General features: G+C 46.2%; 2 protein-coding genes and 2 long non-coding RNA genes across 7 annotated transcripts in view; 3 read left to right on the plus strand and 1 right to left on the minus strand.

Annotated features, from left to right (window-relative positions):
- Positions 1 to 3538: 3538 nt before the first annotated feature.
- On the plus strand, positions 3539 to 16966 carry nipa2 (NIPA magnesium transporter 2). Of its 2 annotated transcripts, none has more exons than XM_041889526.2 (6): positions 3539 to 3587; positions 5481 to 5723; positions 7450 to 7506; positions 7753 to 7843; positions 14820 to 14980; positions 15538 to 16966. In XM_041889526.2, the coding sequence occupies exons 2-6, from the start codon at positions 5585 to 5587 to the stop codon at positions 16188 to 16190; spliced, it is 1101 nt and encodes a 366-aa protein (XP_041745460.1). In that variant the 5' UTR covers positions 3539 to 3587; positions 5481 to 5584; the 3' UTR covers positions 16191 to 16966. The 2 variants fall into 2 exon arrangements, with proteins under 2 accessions (XP_041745460.1, XP_041745459.1); XM_041889525.2 differs by having other exon boundaries at positions 3548 to 3667.
- On the plus strand, positions 8024 to 8977 carry LOC123483107. Its single transcript, XR_006658075.1, has 3 exons — positions 8024 to 8058; positions 8099 to 8635; positions 8704 to 8977. It is a non-coding gene; the product is annotated as an uncharacterized LOC123483107 (long non-coding RNA).
- On the plus strand, positions 11663 to 13628 carry LOC123483106. Its single transcript, XR_006658074.1, has 3 exons — positions 11663 to 13075; positions 13167 to 13523; positions 13611 to 13628. It is a non-coding gene; the product is annotated as an uncharacterized LOC123483106 (long non-coding RNA).
- cyfip1 (cytoplasmic FMR1 interacting protein 1) overlaps positions 16967 to 19932 on the minus strand; it is a 165602-nt gene continuing 162636 nt past the window's right edge. For all 3 annotated transcript variants that reach the window (XM_041889523.1, XM_041889522.1, XM_041889524.1), the window contains 2 exons: positions 17994 to 18141; positions 16967 to 17771 (listed from right to left, as the gene is read on the minus strand). In XM_041889523.1, the coding sequence (XP_041745457.1) occupies positions 17607 to 17771; positions 17994 to 18141 (313 nt within the window). In that variant the 3' untranslated portion in view covers positions 16967 to 17606. The remainder of the gene's footprint in view (positions 17772 to 17993; positions 18142 to 19932) is intronic.

Below are 19932 nucleotides of genomic sequence, written 5' to 3' on the forward strand. Positions count from 1 at the left end.
AGCAGCGTAAAAAGGATGGGGTGGGGGGGACAATGCAAATAGTCCGGGTAGCCATGATTAGCTGTTCAGGAGTCTTATGGCTTGGGGGTAGAAGCTGTTGAGAAGCCTTTTGGACCTAGACTTGGCGCTCCGGTACCGCTTGCCGTGCTGTAGCAGAGAGAACAGTCTATGACTAGGGTGGCTGGAGTCTTTGACAATTTTGAGGGCCTTCCTCTGACACCGCCTGGTATAGAGGTCCTGGATGGCAGCTAGCGACTGGAACGAGCTGCAAAAAACACTCAAACTGGACAGTTTTATTTCAATCTCTTCATTCAAAGACTCAATCATGGACACTCTTACTGACAGTTGTGGCTGCTTCGCCTGATGTATTGTTGTCTCTACCTTCTTGCCCTTTGTGCTGTTGTCTGTGCCCAATAATGTTTGTACCATGTTTTGTGCTGCTACCATGTTGTTGTCATGTGTTGCTGCCATGCTATGTTATTGTCTTAGGTCTCTCTTTATGTAGTGTTGTGGCGTCTCTCTTTCTGTAGTGTTGTGGCGTCTCTCTTTATGTAGTGTTGTGGTGTCTCTCTTTATGTAGTGTTGTGGCGTCTCTCTTTATGTAGTGTTGTGGCGTCTCTCTTTATGTAGTGTTGTGGTGTCTCTCTTTATGTAGTGTTGTGGCGTCTCTCTTTATGTAATGTTGTGGCGTCTCTCTTTATGTAGTGTTGTGGCGTCTCTCTTTATGTAGTGTTGTGGTGTCTCTCTTTATGTAGTGTTGTGGTGTCTCTCTTTATGTAGTGTTGTGGCGTCTCTCTTTATGTAGTGTTGTGGCGTCTCTCTTTATGTAGTGTTGTGGCGTCTCTCTTTATGTAGTGTTGTGGCGTCTCTCTTTATGTAGTGTTGTGGTGTCTCTCTTTATGTAGTGTTGTGGTGTCTCTCTTTATGTAGTGTTGTGGTGTCTCTCTTTATGTAGTGTTGTCTTAGGTCTCTCTTTATGTAGTGTTGTGGCGTCTCTCTTTATGTAGTGTTGTGGTGTCTCTCTTTATGTAGTGTTGGGGTGTCTCTCTTTATGTAGTGTTGTGGTGTCTCTCTTTATGTAGTGTTGTGTTGTCTCTCTTTATGTAGTGTTGTGGTGTCTCTCTTTATGTAGTGTTGTGGTGTCTCTCTTTATGTAGTGTTGTGGCATCTCTCTTTATGTAGTGTTGTGGTGTCTCTCTTTATGTAGTGTTGTGGCGTCTCTCTTTATGTAGTGTTGTGGCGTCTCTCTTTATGTAGTGTTGTGGCGTCTCTCTTTATGTAGTGTTGTGGCGTCTCTCTTTATGTAGTGTTGTGGCGTCTCTCTTGTTCTGATGTGTGTTTGTCCTATATATATTTTTTTAAATCCCAGCCCCCGTCCCTGCAGGAGGCCTTTTGCCTTTTGGTAGGCCGTCATTGTAAATAAGAATTTGTTCTTAACTGACTTGCCTAGTTAAATAAAGGTTAAATAAACACAGCTGCAGGTAGCCTAGCGGTTGAGAGTGTTGGGCCAGTAACCGAAAGGTCGCTGGTTCTAATCCCTGAGGTGGAAAAATCTGCTGTTCTGCCCTTGAGCAAGGCAGTTAACCTCCAACGACTGTGCTGAAGACGTGGCTGTCGATTAAGGCAGACCCCTGCACCTCTTCTTCAGAGGGGGTTAAATGCCAAAGACACATTTCGATTGAATGCATTCTGTTGTGCAACTGACCAGGTACCCCCTTTACCAGGTACCCCCTTTACCAGGTACCCCCTTTACCAGGTACCCCCTTTACCAGGTACCCCCTTTACCTTCATGTGGGAGAGTCATTTCTCTGTCATTTCACTGCAGCAGGCCTTCTAATACCAGAATCTCTATTTGCACATCATCTCTTGCACATCTATCATTCCAGTGTTAATACTAATTGTAATTATTTTGCACTATAGCCTATTTATTGCCTTACCTTCATAACTTGCTACATTTGCACACACTGTATATAGATTTTCTGTTGTATTTTTTGACTTTATGTTTTGTTTTACCCCATATGTAACTCTGTGTTGTTGTTTTTATCGCACTGCTTTGCTTTATCTTGGCCAGGTCGCAGTTGTAAATGAGAACTTGTTCTCAACTGGCTTACCTGGTTAAATAAAGGTGAAATTTAAAAATTAAAAAAAGAATAAGTTTGGATCAGATGATGTGGTCTAACAGGTTATGTCAGCTACCCACACTTCCTCTTTGTGAGAAAAACCTAAATAACATTTTTTATTATTTTAAAGGATTCTTCAGTCAGTTTAGACCCCCTTCGTGTCCAATGACCATTCAGTCCATTTTTAAACCGTAGATATATGCCTATTCACACAAGCACTGTGGGTCACTGAATTATTTAGAAAGTAATCGTAGACAGTCACAACAGTGCAGGTTGTGTGGGGGGACTGGGACTCTTTTGTCTCGTTGGGTTGAAGGACGAAATGTGTAACAACATTTAGGTTGCATCTCTGCAGGTAATGTTAGATATTATTCTCACTAATTCAATAACCGTCGTTGTTATATTTGGATTTGTGTTATTGTTTGGAAAATACATTACAGCTCTGAAGAAGCATTGTTTGTTGAATATCAGATCAACTATATTTGATGTTTTACATAAAAAGGCAATGCATATGATACAGTATGCTTCAGTATATGATACAGTATGATGTGATACAGTATGATGTGATACAGTGTGATACAGTATGATAAGATACAGTATGATGTGATACAATATGATACAGTATGATAAGATATAGTATGATGTGATACAGTATGATGTGATACAGTATGATGTGATACAATATGATACAGTATGATGTGATACAGTATGATGTGATACAGTATGATGTGATACAATATGATACAGTATGATGTGATACAGTATGATGTGATACAATATGATACAGTATGATGTGATACAGTATGATACAGTATGATGTGATACAGTATGATGTGATACAGTATGATGTGATACAATATGATACAGTATGATGTGATACAGTATGATGTGATACAGTATGATACAGTATGATGTGATACAGTATGATGTGATACAATATGATACAGTATGATGTGATACAGTATGATACAGTATGATGTGATACAGTATGATGTGATACAGTATGATGTGATACAATATGATACAGTATGATGTGATACAGTATGATGTGATACAGTATGATACAGTATGATGTGATACAGTATGATGTGATACAGTATGATGTGATACAGTATGATACAGTATGATGTGATACAGTATGATGTGATACAGTATGAAATGACTGACAATAACATTTCACTAAGCCGTATGTGCGCCAGGCTACTCAAAACAAATACGTTTGTAGATTGGAGTTAAAAGTGCTTGAAAACATTTCAAGGTGAAACAGTCCATTTAGAATGTGGCAATCAAATAGGGCATTTTTTTTAATTAAAGTGTTGTTCACTAAAATATGAATCTAGAGGATTTCTGCTAGAATTGAGTGTTACTTCTCAGGACCTATTTCTACGCATGCGTGAAGATTCGCCCTTTCACCATGTGGGCGGACCGCGTCAACCTTCACGTTAGGTCTAACAAAATGAGAGAGAGGTATAGCTACAACTTGTTATTTATCACATAGCTCGCTAACTACCACTGTCTTCTTGGGAAAACAAGGGATCTTTTACCAGGTATTTCGCATGGAAACATACAGAGGATATTCATGTTTACGATAGCATGCCAGTTATTTGGCCGCAGGTTTCCACATAGCTAACTGGTATAATTACCAACCGATTTATCGCGCATTAGCCCTTATGCTAACAAGCTAGCTAATGTCAATCTGACTGAGGTGGACGACTAGAAGGATTGAGCTTACTCTCAAAATGAAAGTTAGATAGCTGTGCTAGTTAGTAAACTGATAGCGATGCTAGGAAATTGAAGGTAATCATTTAGCTAGCTAGTTGCCTAATTAGCTGGCTAACGTTAGCAATAGCCATGCCATTGAACGTTAGCTAGCTACAATAGCTAGTTATCATATGACACAAGTCTCCTCCTGCATAGCCTCACAAATCAGATCATGTTATTGTTTTCATCGTGCAGGGTTGAATGACAACCGGCATTTCGTGATGGCAACATTGGCATGAAGTTGTATGGTTCTTGCAGCGCCACTTTCGACTATTTTAGTCACTTCCTGAATTCTTGACTCATTGAATTTACATGAGTACAGGTTGCGGAAGTGGTAGACAGTTGGTCCACCTAGCATACGGATGGTCAATGTGGAATTTATATAATGGAACCGACTATATTCGATCAGGGTTGTTCACTCTGTGATGTAACTTGTCGAAATGGTAAGGTCGCCTAACTGGGAAATGGTAAGGTAGCCTAACTGGGAAATGGTAAGGTAGCCTAACTGGGAAATGGTAAGGTAGCCTAACTGGGAAATGGTAAGGTCGCCTAACTGGGAAATGGTAAGGTAGCCTAACTGGGGAAATGGTAAGGTAGCCTAACTGGGAAATGGTAAGGTAGCCTAACTGGGAAATGGTAAGGTAGCCTAACTGGGAAATGGTAAGGTAGCCTAACTGGGAAATGGTAAGGTAGCCTAACTGGGAAATGGTAAGGTAGCCTAACTGGGAAATGGTAAGGTAGCCTAACTGGGAAATGGTAAGGTCGCCTAACTGGGAAATGGGAAGGTAGCCTAACTGGGAAATGGTAAGGTAGCCTAACTGGGAAATGGTAAGGTAGCCTAACTGGGAAATGGTAAGGTAGCCTAACTGGGAAATGGTAAGGTCGCCTAACTGGGAAATGGGAAGGTAGCCTAACTGGGAAATGGGAAGGTAGCCTAACTGGGAAATGGTAAGGTAGCCTAACTGGGAAATGGTAAGGTAGCCTAACTGGGAAATGGTAAGGTAGCCTAACTGGGAAATGGTAAGGTAGCCTAACTGGGAAATGGTAAGGTCGCCTAACTGGGAAATGGTAAGGTAGCCTAACTGGGGAAATGGTAAGGTAGCCTAACTGGGAAATGGTAAGGTAGCCTAACTGGGAAATGGTAAGGTAGCCTAACTGGGAAATGGTAAGGTAGCCTAACTGGGAAATGGTAAGGTAGCCTAACTGGGAAATGGTAAGGTAGCCTAACTGGGAAATGGTAAGGTAGCCTAACTGGGAAATGGTAAGGTAGCCTAACTGGGAAATGGTAAGGTAGCCTAACTGGGAAATGGTAAGGTAGCCTAACTGGGAAATGGTAAGGTAGCCTAACTGGGAGGAATCAGATTCTACAATTGAATTACTAACAGTTGTAAACATAATGTACATTTTCCTAGGCATATTGATCTCAATTTACATTTGTCATTTAGCAGACACTTTTATACAAGCGACTTAGTGCATTAGTCTTAAAGCTAGGTGAGACAACCACATATCACAGTCATAGTAAGTACATTATTTCCAAGGTACATTGATGTATGAGTTGTATATTTGATTGTCTGGTGTCGTTTTGCTTTCTTACCAAAGGGAGAGTGGAGTCACGGGTTGCTGACAAGTGTTCGGCTGGTCAGCAACTCCTGTGTGTGGTGGTCAATGTAACAGACAGTACGAACAACTCATCCAGCATCGCCATGGGCCAGGACCGAGGGAAGTATGATTTCTACATCGGCCTGGGACTAGCCATCAGCTCCAGCATCTTCATAGGAGGAAGCTTCATCCTCAAGAAGAAAGGACTACTCCGCCTGGCCAGGAAGGGACAGTGTAGGGCAGGTAGAGTCGTGTTTATGTTCCGTCACATTCACCAACTGTCGCTCTGGATAAGAGTGTCTACTAAATTACATGTAAAGTATAGTACACAGTATCGTTTGGTTGAATTTGTACATTTTGAGGAAGGGATCAAGAGAGCAGGTCATCTTATATGTCCTGTAGGCTAGCTGTTAGAGCATTGGGCCAGTAACCGAAAGGTTGCTAGTTCGAATCCCTGAGACAGAGAACAAAATCTGCACTTAACCGTAATTGCTCCAGGGTCGCAGTTGATAATGGCTGGCCATGACCCCTCTGAGGGTGTCTCGGGGAGTTGGGATAATGGCTGGCCATGACCCCTCTGAGGGTGTCTCGGGGAGTTGGGATAATGGCTGGCCATGACCCCTCTCAGAGGGTGTCTCGGGGAGTTGGGATAATGGCTGGCCATGACCCCTCTCAGAGGGTGTCTCGGGGAGTTGGGATAATGGCTGGCCATGACCCCTCTCAGAGGGTGTCTCGGGGAGTTGGGATAATGGCTGGCCATGACCCCTCTCAGAGGGTGTCTCGGGGAGTTTGATAATGGCTGGCCATGACCCCTCTCAGAGGGTGTCTCGGGGAGTTGGGATAATGGCTGGCCATGACCCCTCTCAGAGGGTGTCTCGGGGAGTTGGGATAATGGCTGGCTATGACCCCTCTCAGAGGGTGTCTCGGGGAGTTTGATAATGGCTGGCCATGACCCCTCTCAGAGGGTGTCTCGGGGAGTTGGGATAATGGCTGGCCATGACCCCTCTCAGAGGGTCTCGGGGAGTTGGGATAATGGCTGGCCATGACCCCTCTCAGAGGGTGTCTCGGGGAGTTGGGATAATGGCTGGCCATGACCCCTCTCAGAGGGTGTCTCGGGGAGTTGGGATAATGGCTGGCCATGACCCCTCTCAGAGGGTCTCGGGGAGTTGGGATAATGGCTGGCCATGACCCCTCTCAGAGGGTGTCTCGGGGAGTTGGGATATGTAAAAAAAACACATTTCCAATTCACACATGCGTATAATACACTCTTGTACATGAAATAGGAGAAATAAACACCCACCAGATTACTATTTTTATTACACATGTCCTATGGCTCAGTATAGCAGGTTGACTGTACATTTGAGTTTAACTTGAACAACACTGAAACCCAGCCCAGAATAGCTTAACTGTCTGCCAGGTGTGTGTGGGTAACTGGTTGTGAATGGAATTGTTGACAACTTGGCTTGTCTTGCGAGTTCAGCATAGAATGTGGTAGCAGCTGACTGATGCTAACATGCAGAAGGGTGCGGCAGAGTTGACGCCTTGATCGGTTTGTCACCCTTCAGCTTTTACCTCACACAGTAATCATTAACTACCGTCCAGTAGACTCTCTGCTGCACCTTGCCTTCTATACAAATCCCTAATGGCACCCTATTCCATATAGTGAACTACTTTTGACCAGGGCCCATAGGGGTAGTGCACTATGAAGGGAATGGGGTCCCATTTGGGACGCAGACCAGGAACAAGCAGGAAGTGCACATGCCCCTAGCGTCATACAGTGGTCAAAGTTCACTGTTGCGAAACCTACAGCGTGGAACACTGGTTGTTACCATAGCGACCCTAAAGCTTAACTGCCTCGGCGATAATATGGTGTGACTGCGGGTCATTTTATTGAACACACATTAGAATATGTTGGAGTAACTTAATTGAAGTTAGTAATCTGAATGTACTTGTTTTTGTCTTCCTCTAGGCCAGGGCGGTCATGCATATCTCAAAGAATGGCTGTGGTGGGCTGGATTATTGTCAAGTAAGTGAGGACTATGGGTAAAATGTTTCTCTGAAGATGGGATTCAGTTTCTATATCCCCCTCTCCACTTGAACTATTCCCCAGGGCGTTGATGGAAATGAGAATGTGTTCTCAGTCAACTTACCTGGTAAAATACAAATATGTGGGCTTTGTGTTCGCCACTTTGTGGTTTTGCCTTAGATGTGTTTCAGTTCACTTAAAGTGTCAAAATGAGTTTTTGATATCCTGTTCTGTGTGTTTTCTCAGTGGCGGCTGGAGAAGGGGCGAACTTCGCAGCGTATGCCTTTGCTCCAGCTACGCTCGTCACCCCTCTGGGGGCCCTCAGTGTGCTGGTCAGGTAGGTCACCCCTCAGTGTGCTGGTCAGGTAGGTCACCCCTCTGGGGCCCCTCAGTGTGCTGGTCAGGTAGGTCACCCCTCTGGGGGCCCTCAGTGTGCTGGTCAGGTAGGTCACCCCTCTGGGGGCCCTCAGTGTGCTGGTCAGGTAGGTCACCCTCTGGGGGCCCTCAGTGTGCTGGTCAGGTAGGTCACCCCTCAGTGTGCTGGTCAGGTAGGTCACCCCTCTGGGGGCCCTCAGTGTGCTGGTCAGGGTAGGTCACCCCTCTGGGGGCCCTCAGTGTGCTGGTCAGGTAGGTCACCCCTCTGGGGGCCCTCAGTGTGCTGGTCAGGTAGGTCACCCCTCAGTGTGCTGGTCAGGTAGGTCACCCCTCTGGGGGCCCTCAGTGTGCTGGTCAGGTAGGTCACCCCTCAGTGTGCTGGTCAGGTAGGTCACCCCTCTGGGGGCCCCTCAGTGTGCTGGTCAGGTAGGTCACCCCTCAGTGTGCTGGTCAGGTAGGTCACCCCTCTGGGGCCCCTCAGTGTGCTGGTCAGGTAGGTCACCCCTCTGGGGGCCCTCAGTGTGCTGGTCAGGTAGGTCACCCCTCTGGGGGCCCTCAGTGTGCTGGTCAGGTAGGTCACCCCTCTGGGGGCCCTCAGTGTGCTGGTCAGGTAGGTCACCCCTCAGTGTGCTGGTCAGGTAGGTCACCCCTCTGGGGGCCCTCAGTGTGCTGGTCAGGTAGGTCACCCCTCTGGGGGCCCTCAGTGTGCTGGTCAGGTAGGTCACCCTCTGGGGGCCCTCAGTGTGCTGGTCAGGTAGGTCACCCCTCTGGGGGGCCCTCAGTGTGCTGGTCAGGTAGGTCACCCCTCAGTGTGCTGGTCAGGTAGGTCACCCCTCTGGGGGCCCTCAGTGTGCTGGTCAGGTAGGTCACCCCTCTGGGGGCCCTCAGTGTGCTGGTCACGTAGGTCACCCCTCTGGGGGCCCTCAGTGTGCTGGTCAGGTAGGTCACCCCTCTGGGGGCCCTCAGTGTGCTGGTCAGGTAGGTCACCCCTCTGGGGGCCCTCAGTGTGCTGGTCAGGTAGGTCACCCCTCTGGGGGCCCTCAGTGTGCTGGTCAGGTAGGTCACCCCTCAGTGTGCTGGTCAGGTAGGTCACCCCTCTGGGGGGCCCCTCAGTGTGCTGGTCAGGTAGGTCACCCCTCTGGGGGCCCTCAGTGTGCTGGTCACGTAGGTCACCCCTCTGGGGGCCCTCAGTGTGCTGGTCAGGTAGGTCACCCCTCTGGGGGCCCTCAGTGTGCTGGTCAGGTAGGTCACCCCTCAGTGTGCTGGTCAGGTAGGTCATGTTATGTTGACTGGTTCAACTTGTTAGACCATAAACTAAAATATGTTATTATCTACTGAGTAAATCCGGATACTGTGTTATGTATTACATACCGTATGTGTTTGAACTAGGACCAGGTGTGTGAATGACTGAACCGTGTGTGTGTTGCAATGCTGTCCTGTAGAGGTGGGACAATGTTTGTATCTTTCAGTGCTGTGTTTGAGCTCTGAGAACTGTTTGTGTTCTACACTGAACAAAAATATAAACACAACATGCTACAATTTCAACCATTTTACTGAGTTACAGTTCATATGAGGAAATCAGTCAATTGAAATAAAGTCATTAAACCTTAATCTATGGATTTCACATGACTGGGAATCTGTTGGTCACAGATACCTTTAAATAAAAGGTAGGGGCGTGGATCAGAAAGCCAGTCAGTATCTGCGACATGGGTCTGTGCATTATCATGCTGAAACATGAGGTGATGGTGGTGGATGAATGGCACGACAATGGGCCTCAGGATCTCGTCACGGTATCTCTGTTCATTCAAACTGCCATCGATAAAATGGAATTGTGTTTGTTGTCCGTAGCTTATGCCTGCCCATACCATAACCCCACCGCCACCATGGGGGCACTCTGTTCACAACGTTGACATCAGCAAACCGCTCGCCCACACGATGCTATACTGCCATCTGCCCGGTACAGTTGAAACCGGGATTCATCCGTGAAGAGCACACTTCACCAGCGTGCCAGTGGCCATCGAAGGTGAGCATTTGCCAACTGAAGTTGGTCACGACGCTGAATTGCAGTCAGGTCAAGACCCTGGTGAGGACGACGAGCACGCAGATGAGCTTCCCTGAGACGTATTCTGACAATTTGTGCAGAAGTTCTTTGGTTGTGAAAACCTAGTTTCATCAGCTGTCCAGGTGGCTGGTCTCAGATGATCCCGCAGGTAAAGAAGCCTGATGTGGAGGTCCTGGGCTGTTGTGGTGACACATGGTCTGTGGTTGTGAGGCTGGTTGGATGTACTGCCAAATTCTCTAGAACGACATTGGAGGCGGCTTATGGTAGAGTAATGAACATTAAATTGTCTGGCAACAGCTCTGGTGGACATTCCTGCAGTCAGCATGCCAATTGCACGCTCCCTCAAAACTTGAGACATTTGTGGCATTGTGTTGTGTGACAAAACTGCACATTTTAGAGTGGCCTTTTATTGTCCCCAGCACAAGGTGCACCTGTGTCCTGTAGAGGTGGGACAATGTTTGGATCTTTCAGTGCTGTGTTTGAGCTCTGAGAACTGTTTGTGTTCTACACTGAACAAAAATATAAACACAACATGCTACAATTTCAAAGATTTTACTGAGCTACAGTTCATATAAGGAAATCAGTCAATTGAAATAAAGTCATTAAACCTTAATCTATGGATTTCACATGACTGGGAATCTGTTGGTCACAGATACCTTTAAATAAAAGGTAGGGGCGTGGATCAGAAAGCCAGTCAGTATCTGCAACATGGGTCTGTGCATTATCATGCTGAAACATGAGGTGATGGTGGTGGATGAATGGCACGACAATGGGCCTCAGGATCTCGTCACGGTATCTCTGTTCATTCAAACTGCCATCGATAAAATGGAATTGTGTTTGTTGTCCGTAGCTTATGCCTGCCCATACCATAACCCCACCGCCACCATGGGGGCACTCTGTTCACAACGTTGACATCAGCAAACCGCTCGCCCACACGATGCTATACTGCCATCTGCCCGGTACAGTTGAAACCGGGATTCATCCGTGAAGAGCACACTTCACCAGCGTGCCAGTGGCCATCGAAGGTGAGCATTTGCCAACTGAAGTTGGTCACGACGCTGAATTGCAGTCAGGTCAAGACCCTGGTGAGGACGACGAGCACGCAGATGAGCTTCCCTGAGACGTATTCTGACAATTTGTGCAGAAGTTCTTTGGTTGTGCAAACCCACAGTTTCATCAGCTGTCGGCTGGCTGGTCTCAGATGATCCCGCAGGTAAAGAAGCCTGATGTGGAGGTCCTGGGCTGGCGTGGTTACACATGGTCTGTGGTTGTGAGGCTGGTTGGATGTACTGCCAAATTCTCTAGAACGACATTGGAGGCGGCTTATGGTAGAGTAATGAACATTAAATTGTCTGGCAACAGCTCTGGTGGACATTCCTGCAGTCAGCATGCCAATTGCACGCTCCCTCAAAACTTGAGACATTTGTGGCATTGTGTTGTGTGACAAAACTGCACATTTTAGAGTGGCCTTTTATTGTCCCCAGCACAAGGTGCACCTGTGTAATGATCATGCTGTTTAATCAGCTTCTTGATATGCAACACCTGTCAGGTGGATGGATTATCTTGGCAAAGGAGAAATGCTCACTAACAGGGATGAAAATAAATTTGTGCCCAAAATTTGAGCGAAATAAGCTTTTTGTGCGTGTGGAAAATTTCTGGGATCTTTTATTTCAGCTCATGAAACATGGGACCACTTTACATGTTGCCTTTATATTTATATTTTTGTTCAGTATATGTCAGTGCTGTGTGTGTGTGAGAGAGACGTAACAGTGTTTGTGTTCTATGTTAGTACTGTGAATTTGTGATGTAACGCTTCATCTCATTGCAGTGCGGTACTGTATTTCAGGTTAACTGTGTTGCGGTACTGTATTTTAGGTTATAACTGTGTTGTGGTACTGTATTTTAGGTTATAACTGTGTTGTGGTACTGTATTTTAGGTTATAACTGTGTTGTGGTACTGTATTTTAGGTTATAACTGTGTTGTGGTACTGTATTTTAGGTTATAACTGTTGCGGTACTCTATTTTAGGTTATAACCGTTGCGGTACTGTATTTTAGGTTATAACTGTGTTGCGGTACTGTATTTTAGGTTATAACTGTGTTGCGGTACTGTATTTTAGGTTATAACTGTGTTGCGGTACTGTATTTTAGGTTATAACTGTGTTGTGGTACTGTATTTTAGGTTATAACTGTGTTGCGGTACTGTATTTTAGGTTAACTGTTGCGGTACTGTATTTTAGGTTATAACTGTGTTGCGGTACTGTATTTTAGGTTAACTGTTGCGGTACTGTATTTTAGGTTATAACTGTGTTGCGGTACTGTATTTTAGGTTATAACTGTGTTGCGGTACTGTATTTTAGGTTAACTGTGTTGCGGTACTGTATTTTAGGTTATAACTGTGTTGTGGTACTGTATTTTAGGTTATAACTGTTGCGGTACTGTATTTTAGGTTAACTGTTGCGGTACTGTATTTTAGGTTATAACTGTGTTGCGGTACTGTATTTTAGGTTATAACTGTGTTGCGGTACTGTATTTTAGGTTATAACTGTGTTGCGGTACTGTATTTTAGGTTATAACTGTTGCGGTACTGTATTTTAGGTTAACTGTGTTGCGGTACTGTATTTTAGGTTAACTGTGTTGCGGTACTGTATTTTAGGTTAACTGTGTTGCGGTACTGTATTTTAGGTTATAACTGTGTTGCGGTACTGTATTTCAGGTTAACTGTGTTGCGGTACTGTATTTCAGGTTATAACTGTGTTGCGGTACTGTATTTCAGGTTATAACTGTGTTGCGGTACTGTATTTCAGGTTAACTGTGTTGCGGTACTGTGTTGCGGTACTGTATTTTAGGTTATAACTGTGTTGCGGTACTGTATTTTAGGTTAACTGTGTTGCGGTACTGTGTTGCGGTACTGTATTTTAGGTTATAACTGTTGCAGTACTGTATTTCAGGTTAACTGTGTTGCGGTACTGTATTTCAGGTTATAACTGTGTTGCGGTACTGTATTTCAGGTTATAACTGTGTTGCGGAACTGTATTTTAGGTTAACTGTGTTGCGGTACTGTATTTCAGGTTATAACTGTGTTGCGGTACTGTATTTCAGGTTATAACTGTGTTGCGGTACTGTATTTCAGGTTATAACTGTTGCGGTACTGTATTTTAGGTTATAACTGTGTTACGGTACTGTATTTTAGGTTATAACTGTGTTACGGTACTGTATTTTAGGTTATAACTGTGTTGCGGTACTGTATTTTAGGTTATAACTGTGTTGCGGTACTGTATTTTAGGTTATAACTGTGTTGCGGTACTGTATTTTAGGTTAACTGTGTTGCGGTACTGTGTTGCGGTACTGTATTTTAGGTTATAACTGTGTTGCGGTACTGTATTTTAGGTTAACTGTGTTGCGGTACTGTGTTGCGGTACTGTATTTTAGGTTAACTGTGTTGCGGTACTGTATTTCAGGTTATAACTGTGTTGCGGTACTGTATTTTAGGTTAACTGTGTTGCGGTACTGTATTTCAGGTTAACTGTGTTGCGGTACTGTATTTCAGGTTATAACTGTGTTGCGGTACTGTATTTTAGGTTATAACTGTTGCGGTACTGTATTTCAGGTTAACTGTGTTGCGGTACTGTATTTCAGGTTAACTGTGTTGCAGTACTGTATTTCAGGTTATAACTGTGTTGCGGTACTGTATTTCAGGTTAACTGTGTTGCGGTACTGTATTTTAGGTTAACTGTGTTGCGGTACTGTATTTTAGGTTAACTGTGTTGCGGTACTGTATTTTAGGTTAACTGTGTTGCGGTACTGTGTTGCGGTACTGTATTTTAGGTTAACTGTGTTGCGGTACTGTATTTTAGGTTATAACTGTTGCGGTACTGTATTTCAGGTTAACTGTGTTGCGGTACTGTATTTTAGGTTATAACTGTGTTGCGGTACTGTATTTCAGGTTAACTGTGTTGCGGTACTGTATTTTAGGTTATAACTGTGTTGCGGTACTGTATTTCAGGTTATAACTGTATTGCGGTAATGTATTTCAGATTATAACTGTGTTGCGGTACTATATTTCAGGTTATAACTGTGTTGCGGTACTGTATTTCAGGTTAACTGTGTTGCGGTACTGTATTTTAGGTTAACTGTGTTGCGGTACTGTATTTTAGGTTAACTGTGTTGCGGTACTGTATTTTAGGTTATAACTGTGTTGCGGTACTGTATTTCAGGTTAACTGTGTTGCGGTACTGTATTTTAGGTTAACTGTGTTGCGGTACTGTATTTTAGGTTAACTGTGTTGCGGTACTGTATTTTAGGTTATAACTGTGTTGCGGTACTGTATTTCAGGTTATAACTGTGTTGCGGTACTGTATTTTAGGTTATAACTGTGTTGCGGTACTGTATTTCAGGTTATAACTGTGTTGCGGTACTGTATTTCAGGTTAACTGTGTTGCGGTACTGTATTTCAGGTTATAACTGTTGCGGTACTGTATTTCAGGTTAACTGTGTTGAGGTACTGTATTTTAGGTTATAACTGTGTTGCGGTACTGTATTTCAGGTTATAACTGTGTTGCGGTACTGTATTTCAGGTTATAACTGTGTTGCGGTACTGTATTTCAGGTTATAACTGTGTTGCGGTACTGTATTTCAGGTTATAACTGTGTTGCGGTACTGTATTTCAGGTTATAACTGTGTTGCGGTACTGTATTTCAGGTTATAACTGTGTTGCGGTACTGTATTTCAGGTTATAACTATGTTGCAGTGCGGTGCTGTAATATAACTGTGTTGTATGTTTTGCGGCAGTGCGGTGCTGTAATATAACTGTGTGTTGTATGTTTTGCGGCAGTGCGGTGCTGTAATATAACTGTGTGTTGTATGTTTTGCGGCAGTGCGGTGCTGTCGTCGTACTTCCTGACAGAGCGGCTGAATCTCCATGGGAAGCTGGGCTGTCTGCTCAGCATCTTGGGCTCCACTACCATGGTGATCCACGCCCCTCAGGAGGAAGACATCAGCAGCCTGGACCACATGGCCAGGAAACTGGTGGACCCAGGTCAGTACCGGACAGCCCAGAACCCCTCCTCGGTTACAGGAGCTTCTGTGTCTGAAAACGTGACTAGCTGCTTCCTCAATTCCTCTTAAAGCTCTTCGGAGGAGGTGGTCCGGGACTGGGACTGGGACTGGGGACTGGGGACTGGGGACTGGGGACTGGGGACTGGGGACTGGGACTGGGGACTGGGACTGGGGACTGGGACTGAGTACTGGGTACGGGGACTGGGTACGGGGACTGGGGTACTGGGGACTGGGGACTGGGGACTGGGTACTGGGTACTGGGACTGGGGACTGGGACTGGGACTGGGTACTGGGACTGGGGACTGGGGACTGGGGACTGGGGACTGGGACTGAGTACTGGGTACGGGGACTGGGGTACTGGGGACTGGGGTACTGGGACTGGGGACTGGGACTGGGACTGGGGACTGGGGACTGGGTACTGGGTACTGTCCTCTCAGGCGCTTTGATTAGTCACTTTTTCAGACACAGCCAAGGTCACTTCATTCTTCCGTTTTAATTTTCTGTCAGCTAAGCCAACCTCTGTCTCCTCTTCCTCAGGTTTCCTGGTGTTTGCCACCTTCGTCATCATCGTAGCGCTCATCTTCATCTTGGTGGTGGGCCCTCGGCACGGCCAGACCAACATCATGGTGTATATAACCATCTGCTCTGTGATAGGAGCTCTGTCTGTGTCGTGTGTGAAGGGGTTGGGCATCGCCATCAAAGAGGCCATAGCTGGGAGGCCCGTGGTGGGGAACCCTTTAGCCTGGGTGTTACTGCTAGGGCTGGTGGCCTGCGTCTCCACCCAGATCAACTACCTGAACAAGGCTCTGGATATCTTCAACACCTCCCTGGTCACGCCCATCTACTACGTGTTCTTCACCACCTCGGTCCTCTCCTGCTCTGCGATCCTTTTCAAGGAGTGGGAGCACATGGCTAGTGCTGACGTCATCGGGACTCTGAGTGGCTTCCTGACCATTATAGTTGGTATCTTTCTGCTCCATGCCTTCAAGGACCTCAGTGTGAGCCTGTCCACGCTGGCTGTGTCCATCAGGAAGGACGAGAGGCCCGGGCCGGCAGCTAACGGAGTGGCAACACACAGCACCTACGAACTGCTGCACAATGACTTCACAGAGATGGACCTGGAGGAGAGGGAGGTCGGCCTGCCGTTTGACAGCCTGTCCAGGAGGAATGGAGCGATGACAGCCTCTTAGAGGAACTAGCTAGCTGCCTGGCCCTGGGCCACTGACTGACTAGGGTTGCGTCCCAAATGGCACCCTTTTCCCTTTATATTGCAATACCTTGGTCAAAAGTAGTGCACTATATAGAGAAGAGGGTACTATTTGGGATACAGCTTAAGACCGCACTACCATTACACTGGTGTGGATGTTTTTGTTGCGTTTTTGTTGTGGAAACCTTAAGACAATCAACTCTTGACTTGGATGGACCAACTGATTGTACTTGGATTTGATTTGCCTTCTGTTTTCTCTGAATATCTGACTACATGGTGTAGACGGAGCTTAATCTCACCCCCCCGGATATCTGACTACATGGTGTAGACAAGAGCTTAATCTCACCCCCCTTGAGCTGCCAATATTCTACTATTACGTTATACCTTCTGTACAGAGATCTGCATTTAAACATGCACAGAGTTTCTTTCTACAAATCAACAGCTTTGTTTTTGTAATATTCTTATCCAACCCTCTGGTGGAGATCCCAGGTCTGATTAAATCTGGCTCCAGTTCTGGGCCTGGCCGGTCAATAAGTGTGTGTTCCATATAACACTCTATTCCCTATATAGTGCACTACTTTTGACCGGGGCACATTGGTCCCTGGTCTAAAGTAGTGCACTAAATAGGGCATAGGGTGTAATTTGGGACACAAACTAAGACGTGTTCCGAATGTGATACTTGAAAGGAAGAGTTGTCGGGAAATTACCATGAACTTGTTTTGTATCTTTTACATAAAAATGGCCTCAAGAACAAGCAGAGATTTGTTACATATTTATTGACTTAAAATTATTAAAATAATTCAAACACAAAAAAGGCAAAGTGAATAAATGCTTATCATCATTAAGAACTTGGTTACTTTACAGATTTCCTTTAAGGTTATAGGTTTTTAGCATGAAAATGTTTAACACCGTATAGAAAATATATTCTACCGCTTCCAATTCCCCTTCACTGAATACAGGCTACTGTTCTCCAATGATACCCCAAACCCCTTAAATCATCATCAAGTCCCGTTTCATACCCTGGTCTACAGTGATCCATATGTATCAAACACAGAGTTTAGGACACAAAAAAACTATGAAAATAGCGATTGCTACCTTAAGGCACAACTGGGTACAAAAATCATCCTGACAAACAGCATGTAAGGGAAGTTGGACCTCGTTAGTCTCATGGGCCACTGCTGCTTTAAGACCTACTGATGGAAGAAGCAGATGGAGGAATATTTGATATAAGTGCGTCCAAAAAGGCTCCCTATTCCCTATGTAGCGCAGTTATATAAAATAGTGCCCAATAGGGTAACATTTGAGATGCAACCTTTATTGTGTTTCATCTGACATAGGTGGATGGTGCTATGGGAAATGTATTGCTGATCCATGTTATTGGGTGGTGCACCTGTCAATCTCAGTTGCTGGCCAGGGATTGGTGGATAGGAGGCTGGAAGCACCGGACATGCTCCACAGGCATATTTTCCCCATCGCCTGACTTCAGGTACTTGTTCAGAATGGCGTAGATCTCATCGTTGAGAACCTGGAACTTGTGGATTCTCTCCGCCATACTTTTAAGAGGCTGAGGAGGGAGAGACATTGTTTTGATCGGATCTAAAATACAGTCTGGCAAACCCAAACATGACACCACCTTGAAAGTAAAAAATAAATAAAAGTGAAAAATATTTCCATGGTCGTATTCACTAGGAACCAAATTTGCTGAACGTTTTGCACTAATTAATACGAATGACCCAGATGTTTGGGGTCTGAAGGTTCCAGTGCTGACCCCTGAACCTCCACTCACCACACTCTTGATGATCTCATCCTTTCCGTCGTGTTTCTGCACCTTCAGCAGGTGATAGCTGAAGTCCAGGATGTCAAAGCGTCTCTGTTGACCCAGTAGGGAGATGATCATACACCCAGCCCAGTGGAGACCGTCTCCGAAACACTGCCTGGATAATACAACACACAGGTTATACACCCAGCCAAGTTGAGACTGTCCCTGAAACGCCGTCACAAACATCTCTCTGTCTCTCTCTCTCTCTGTGTCTCTCTCTCTCTCTCTCTGTGTCTCTCTCTCTCTCTCTCCCCTCTCTCTCTCTCTCTCCTCTCTCTCTCTCTCTCTCTCCTCTCTCTCTCCCTCTCCCTCTCTCCTCTCTCTCTCTCTCTCTCTCTCTCTGTGTCTCTCTCTCTCCCCTCTCTCTCTCTCTCCTCTCTCTCTTCCCTCTCTCTCTCTCTCTCTCTCTCTCTCTCTCTCTCTCTCTCTCTCTCTCCCCTCTCTCTCTCTCTCCTCTCTCTCTCTCTCTCTCTCTCTCTCTCTCTCTCTTCCTCTCTCTCTCCCTCTCCCTCTCTCCCCTCTCTCTCCAGATGACATCCTGCGACTAGTGAGGTCTGGCCGCCTGACAACCTGTCCACTCGACCCCATCTCCTTCTCCCTTCTCCAGACCTTCTCTGGAGACCTTCTCCCATTCCTCACTTCCCTCATCAACACATCCCTGACCACTGGCTGTGTCCCCTCTGACTTCAAGATGGCCAGAGTTGCTTCCCTCCTCAAGAAACCAACACTCGACTCATCTTTCTTTTCAAAACACTTGGTCAGAGACAGCACGCTCAACTCTATCATTATCTCTCTCAGAACGATCTTCTTGACCCTAACCAGTCAGGCTTCAAGACGAGTCACTCAACCGAGACTGCTCTTCTCTGTGTCACGGAGGTTCTCCGCACTGCCAAAGCTGACTCTCTCTCCTCTGTTCTCATCCTCCTAGATCTATCCGCTGCCTTCGACACCGTGAACCATCAGATCCTCCTCTCCACCCTCTCAGGGCTGATCCTCCTCTCCACCCTCTCAGGGCTGGGTGTCTCAGGCTCTCTGGATTGCATCCTACCTGGCAGGCCACTCCTACCAGGTGGCGTGGAGAGGATCTGTGTCTGCACCACGTACTCTCACTACTGGTGTCCCCCAGGGCTCGGTTCTAGGCCCTCTCCTCTTCTCTCTATACACCAAGTCACTCGGCTCTGTCATATCCTCACCTGGTCTCTCCTATCATCGCTATGCGGATGACACTCAACTACTTTTCTCCTTCCCCCGTTCTGACACCCAGGTGGCGACACGCATCTCTGCGTGCCTGGCAGATAGCTCAGCTTGGATGTCGGCCCACCACCTCAACCTCATCAAGACGGAACTGCTCTTCCTCCCCGGGAAGGCCTGCCCGCTTAAAGACCTCTTCATCACGGTTGATAACTCCACAGTGTCGTCCTCCCAGAGTGCAAAGAACCTTGGCCTGACCCTGGACAACACCCTGGTGTCTCTGCAAACATCAAAGCAGTGACTCTCTCCTGCAGGGTCATGCTCTATAACCTCCGTAGAGTATAACCCTACCTCACACAGGAAGCAGTGCAGGTCCTAATCCAGGCACTTGTCCTGTCCCGTCTGGACTATTTCAACTCTCTGTTGGCTGGGCTCCCCGCTTGTGCCATCAAACCCCTGCAACTTATCCAGAACGCTGCAGCCTGCCTGGTGTTCAACCTTCCCAAGTTCTCCCATGTCACCCCGCTCCTCCGCCCACTCCACTGGCTTCCAGTCGAAGCTCACATCCACTATTAGACCATGGTGCTTACCTACGGAGCAGCAAGAGGAACTGCCCCTCCCTACCTTCAGGCTATGCTCAAACCCTCCACCCCAACCAGAGCACTCCGTTCTGCCACCTCAGGTCTCTTGGCCCTCCCACTCGTAAGCTCTTCTC

This window comes from Coregonus clupeaformis, unplaced genomic scaffold (genome assembly GCF_020615455.1).
Source record: "Coregonus clupeaformis isolate EN_2021a unplaced genomic scaffold, ASM2061545v1 scaf0028, whole genome shotgun sequence".
Taxonomy (NCBI): Eukaryota; Metazoa; Chordata; class Actinopteri; order Salmoniformes; family Salmonidae; genus Coregonus; species Coregonus clupeaformis.

What these genes read in the sequence shown, in the direction of transcription:
- nipa2 (XM_041889526.2), top strand. Translation starts at nt 5,585, where the DNA reads ATGGGCCAGGACCGAGGGAAGTATGATTTCTACATCGGCCTGGGACTA. An exon ending in GTGGGCTGGATTATTGTCAA is followed by an intron (nt 7,507 to 7,752) that starts GTAAGTGAGGAC and finishes GTGTTTTCTCAG; the next exon opens with TGGCGGCTGGAGAAGGGGCG. An exon ending in GCCCTCAGTGTGCTGGTCAG is followed by an intron (nt 7,844 to 14,819) that starts GTAGGTCACCCC and finishes GTTTTGCGGCAG; the next exon opens with TGCGGTGCTGTCGTCGTACT.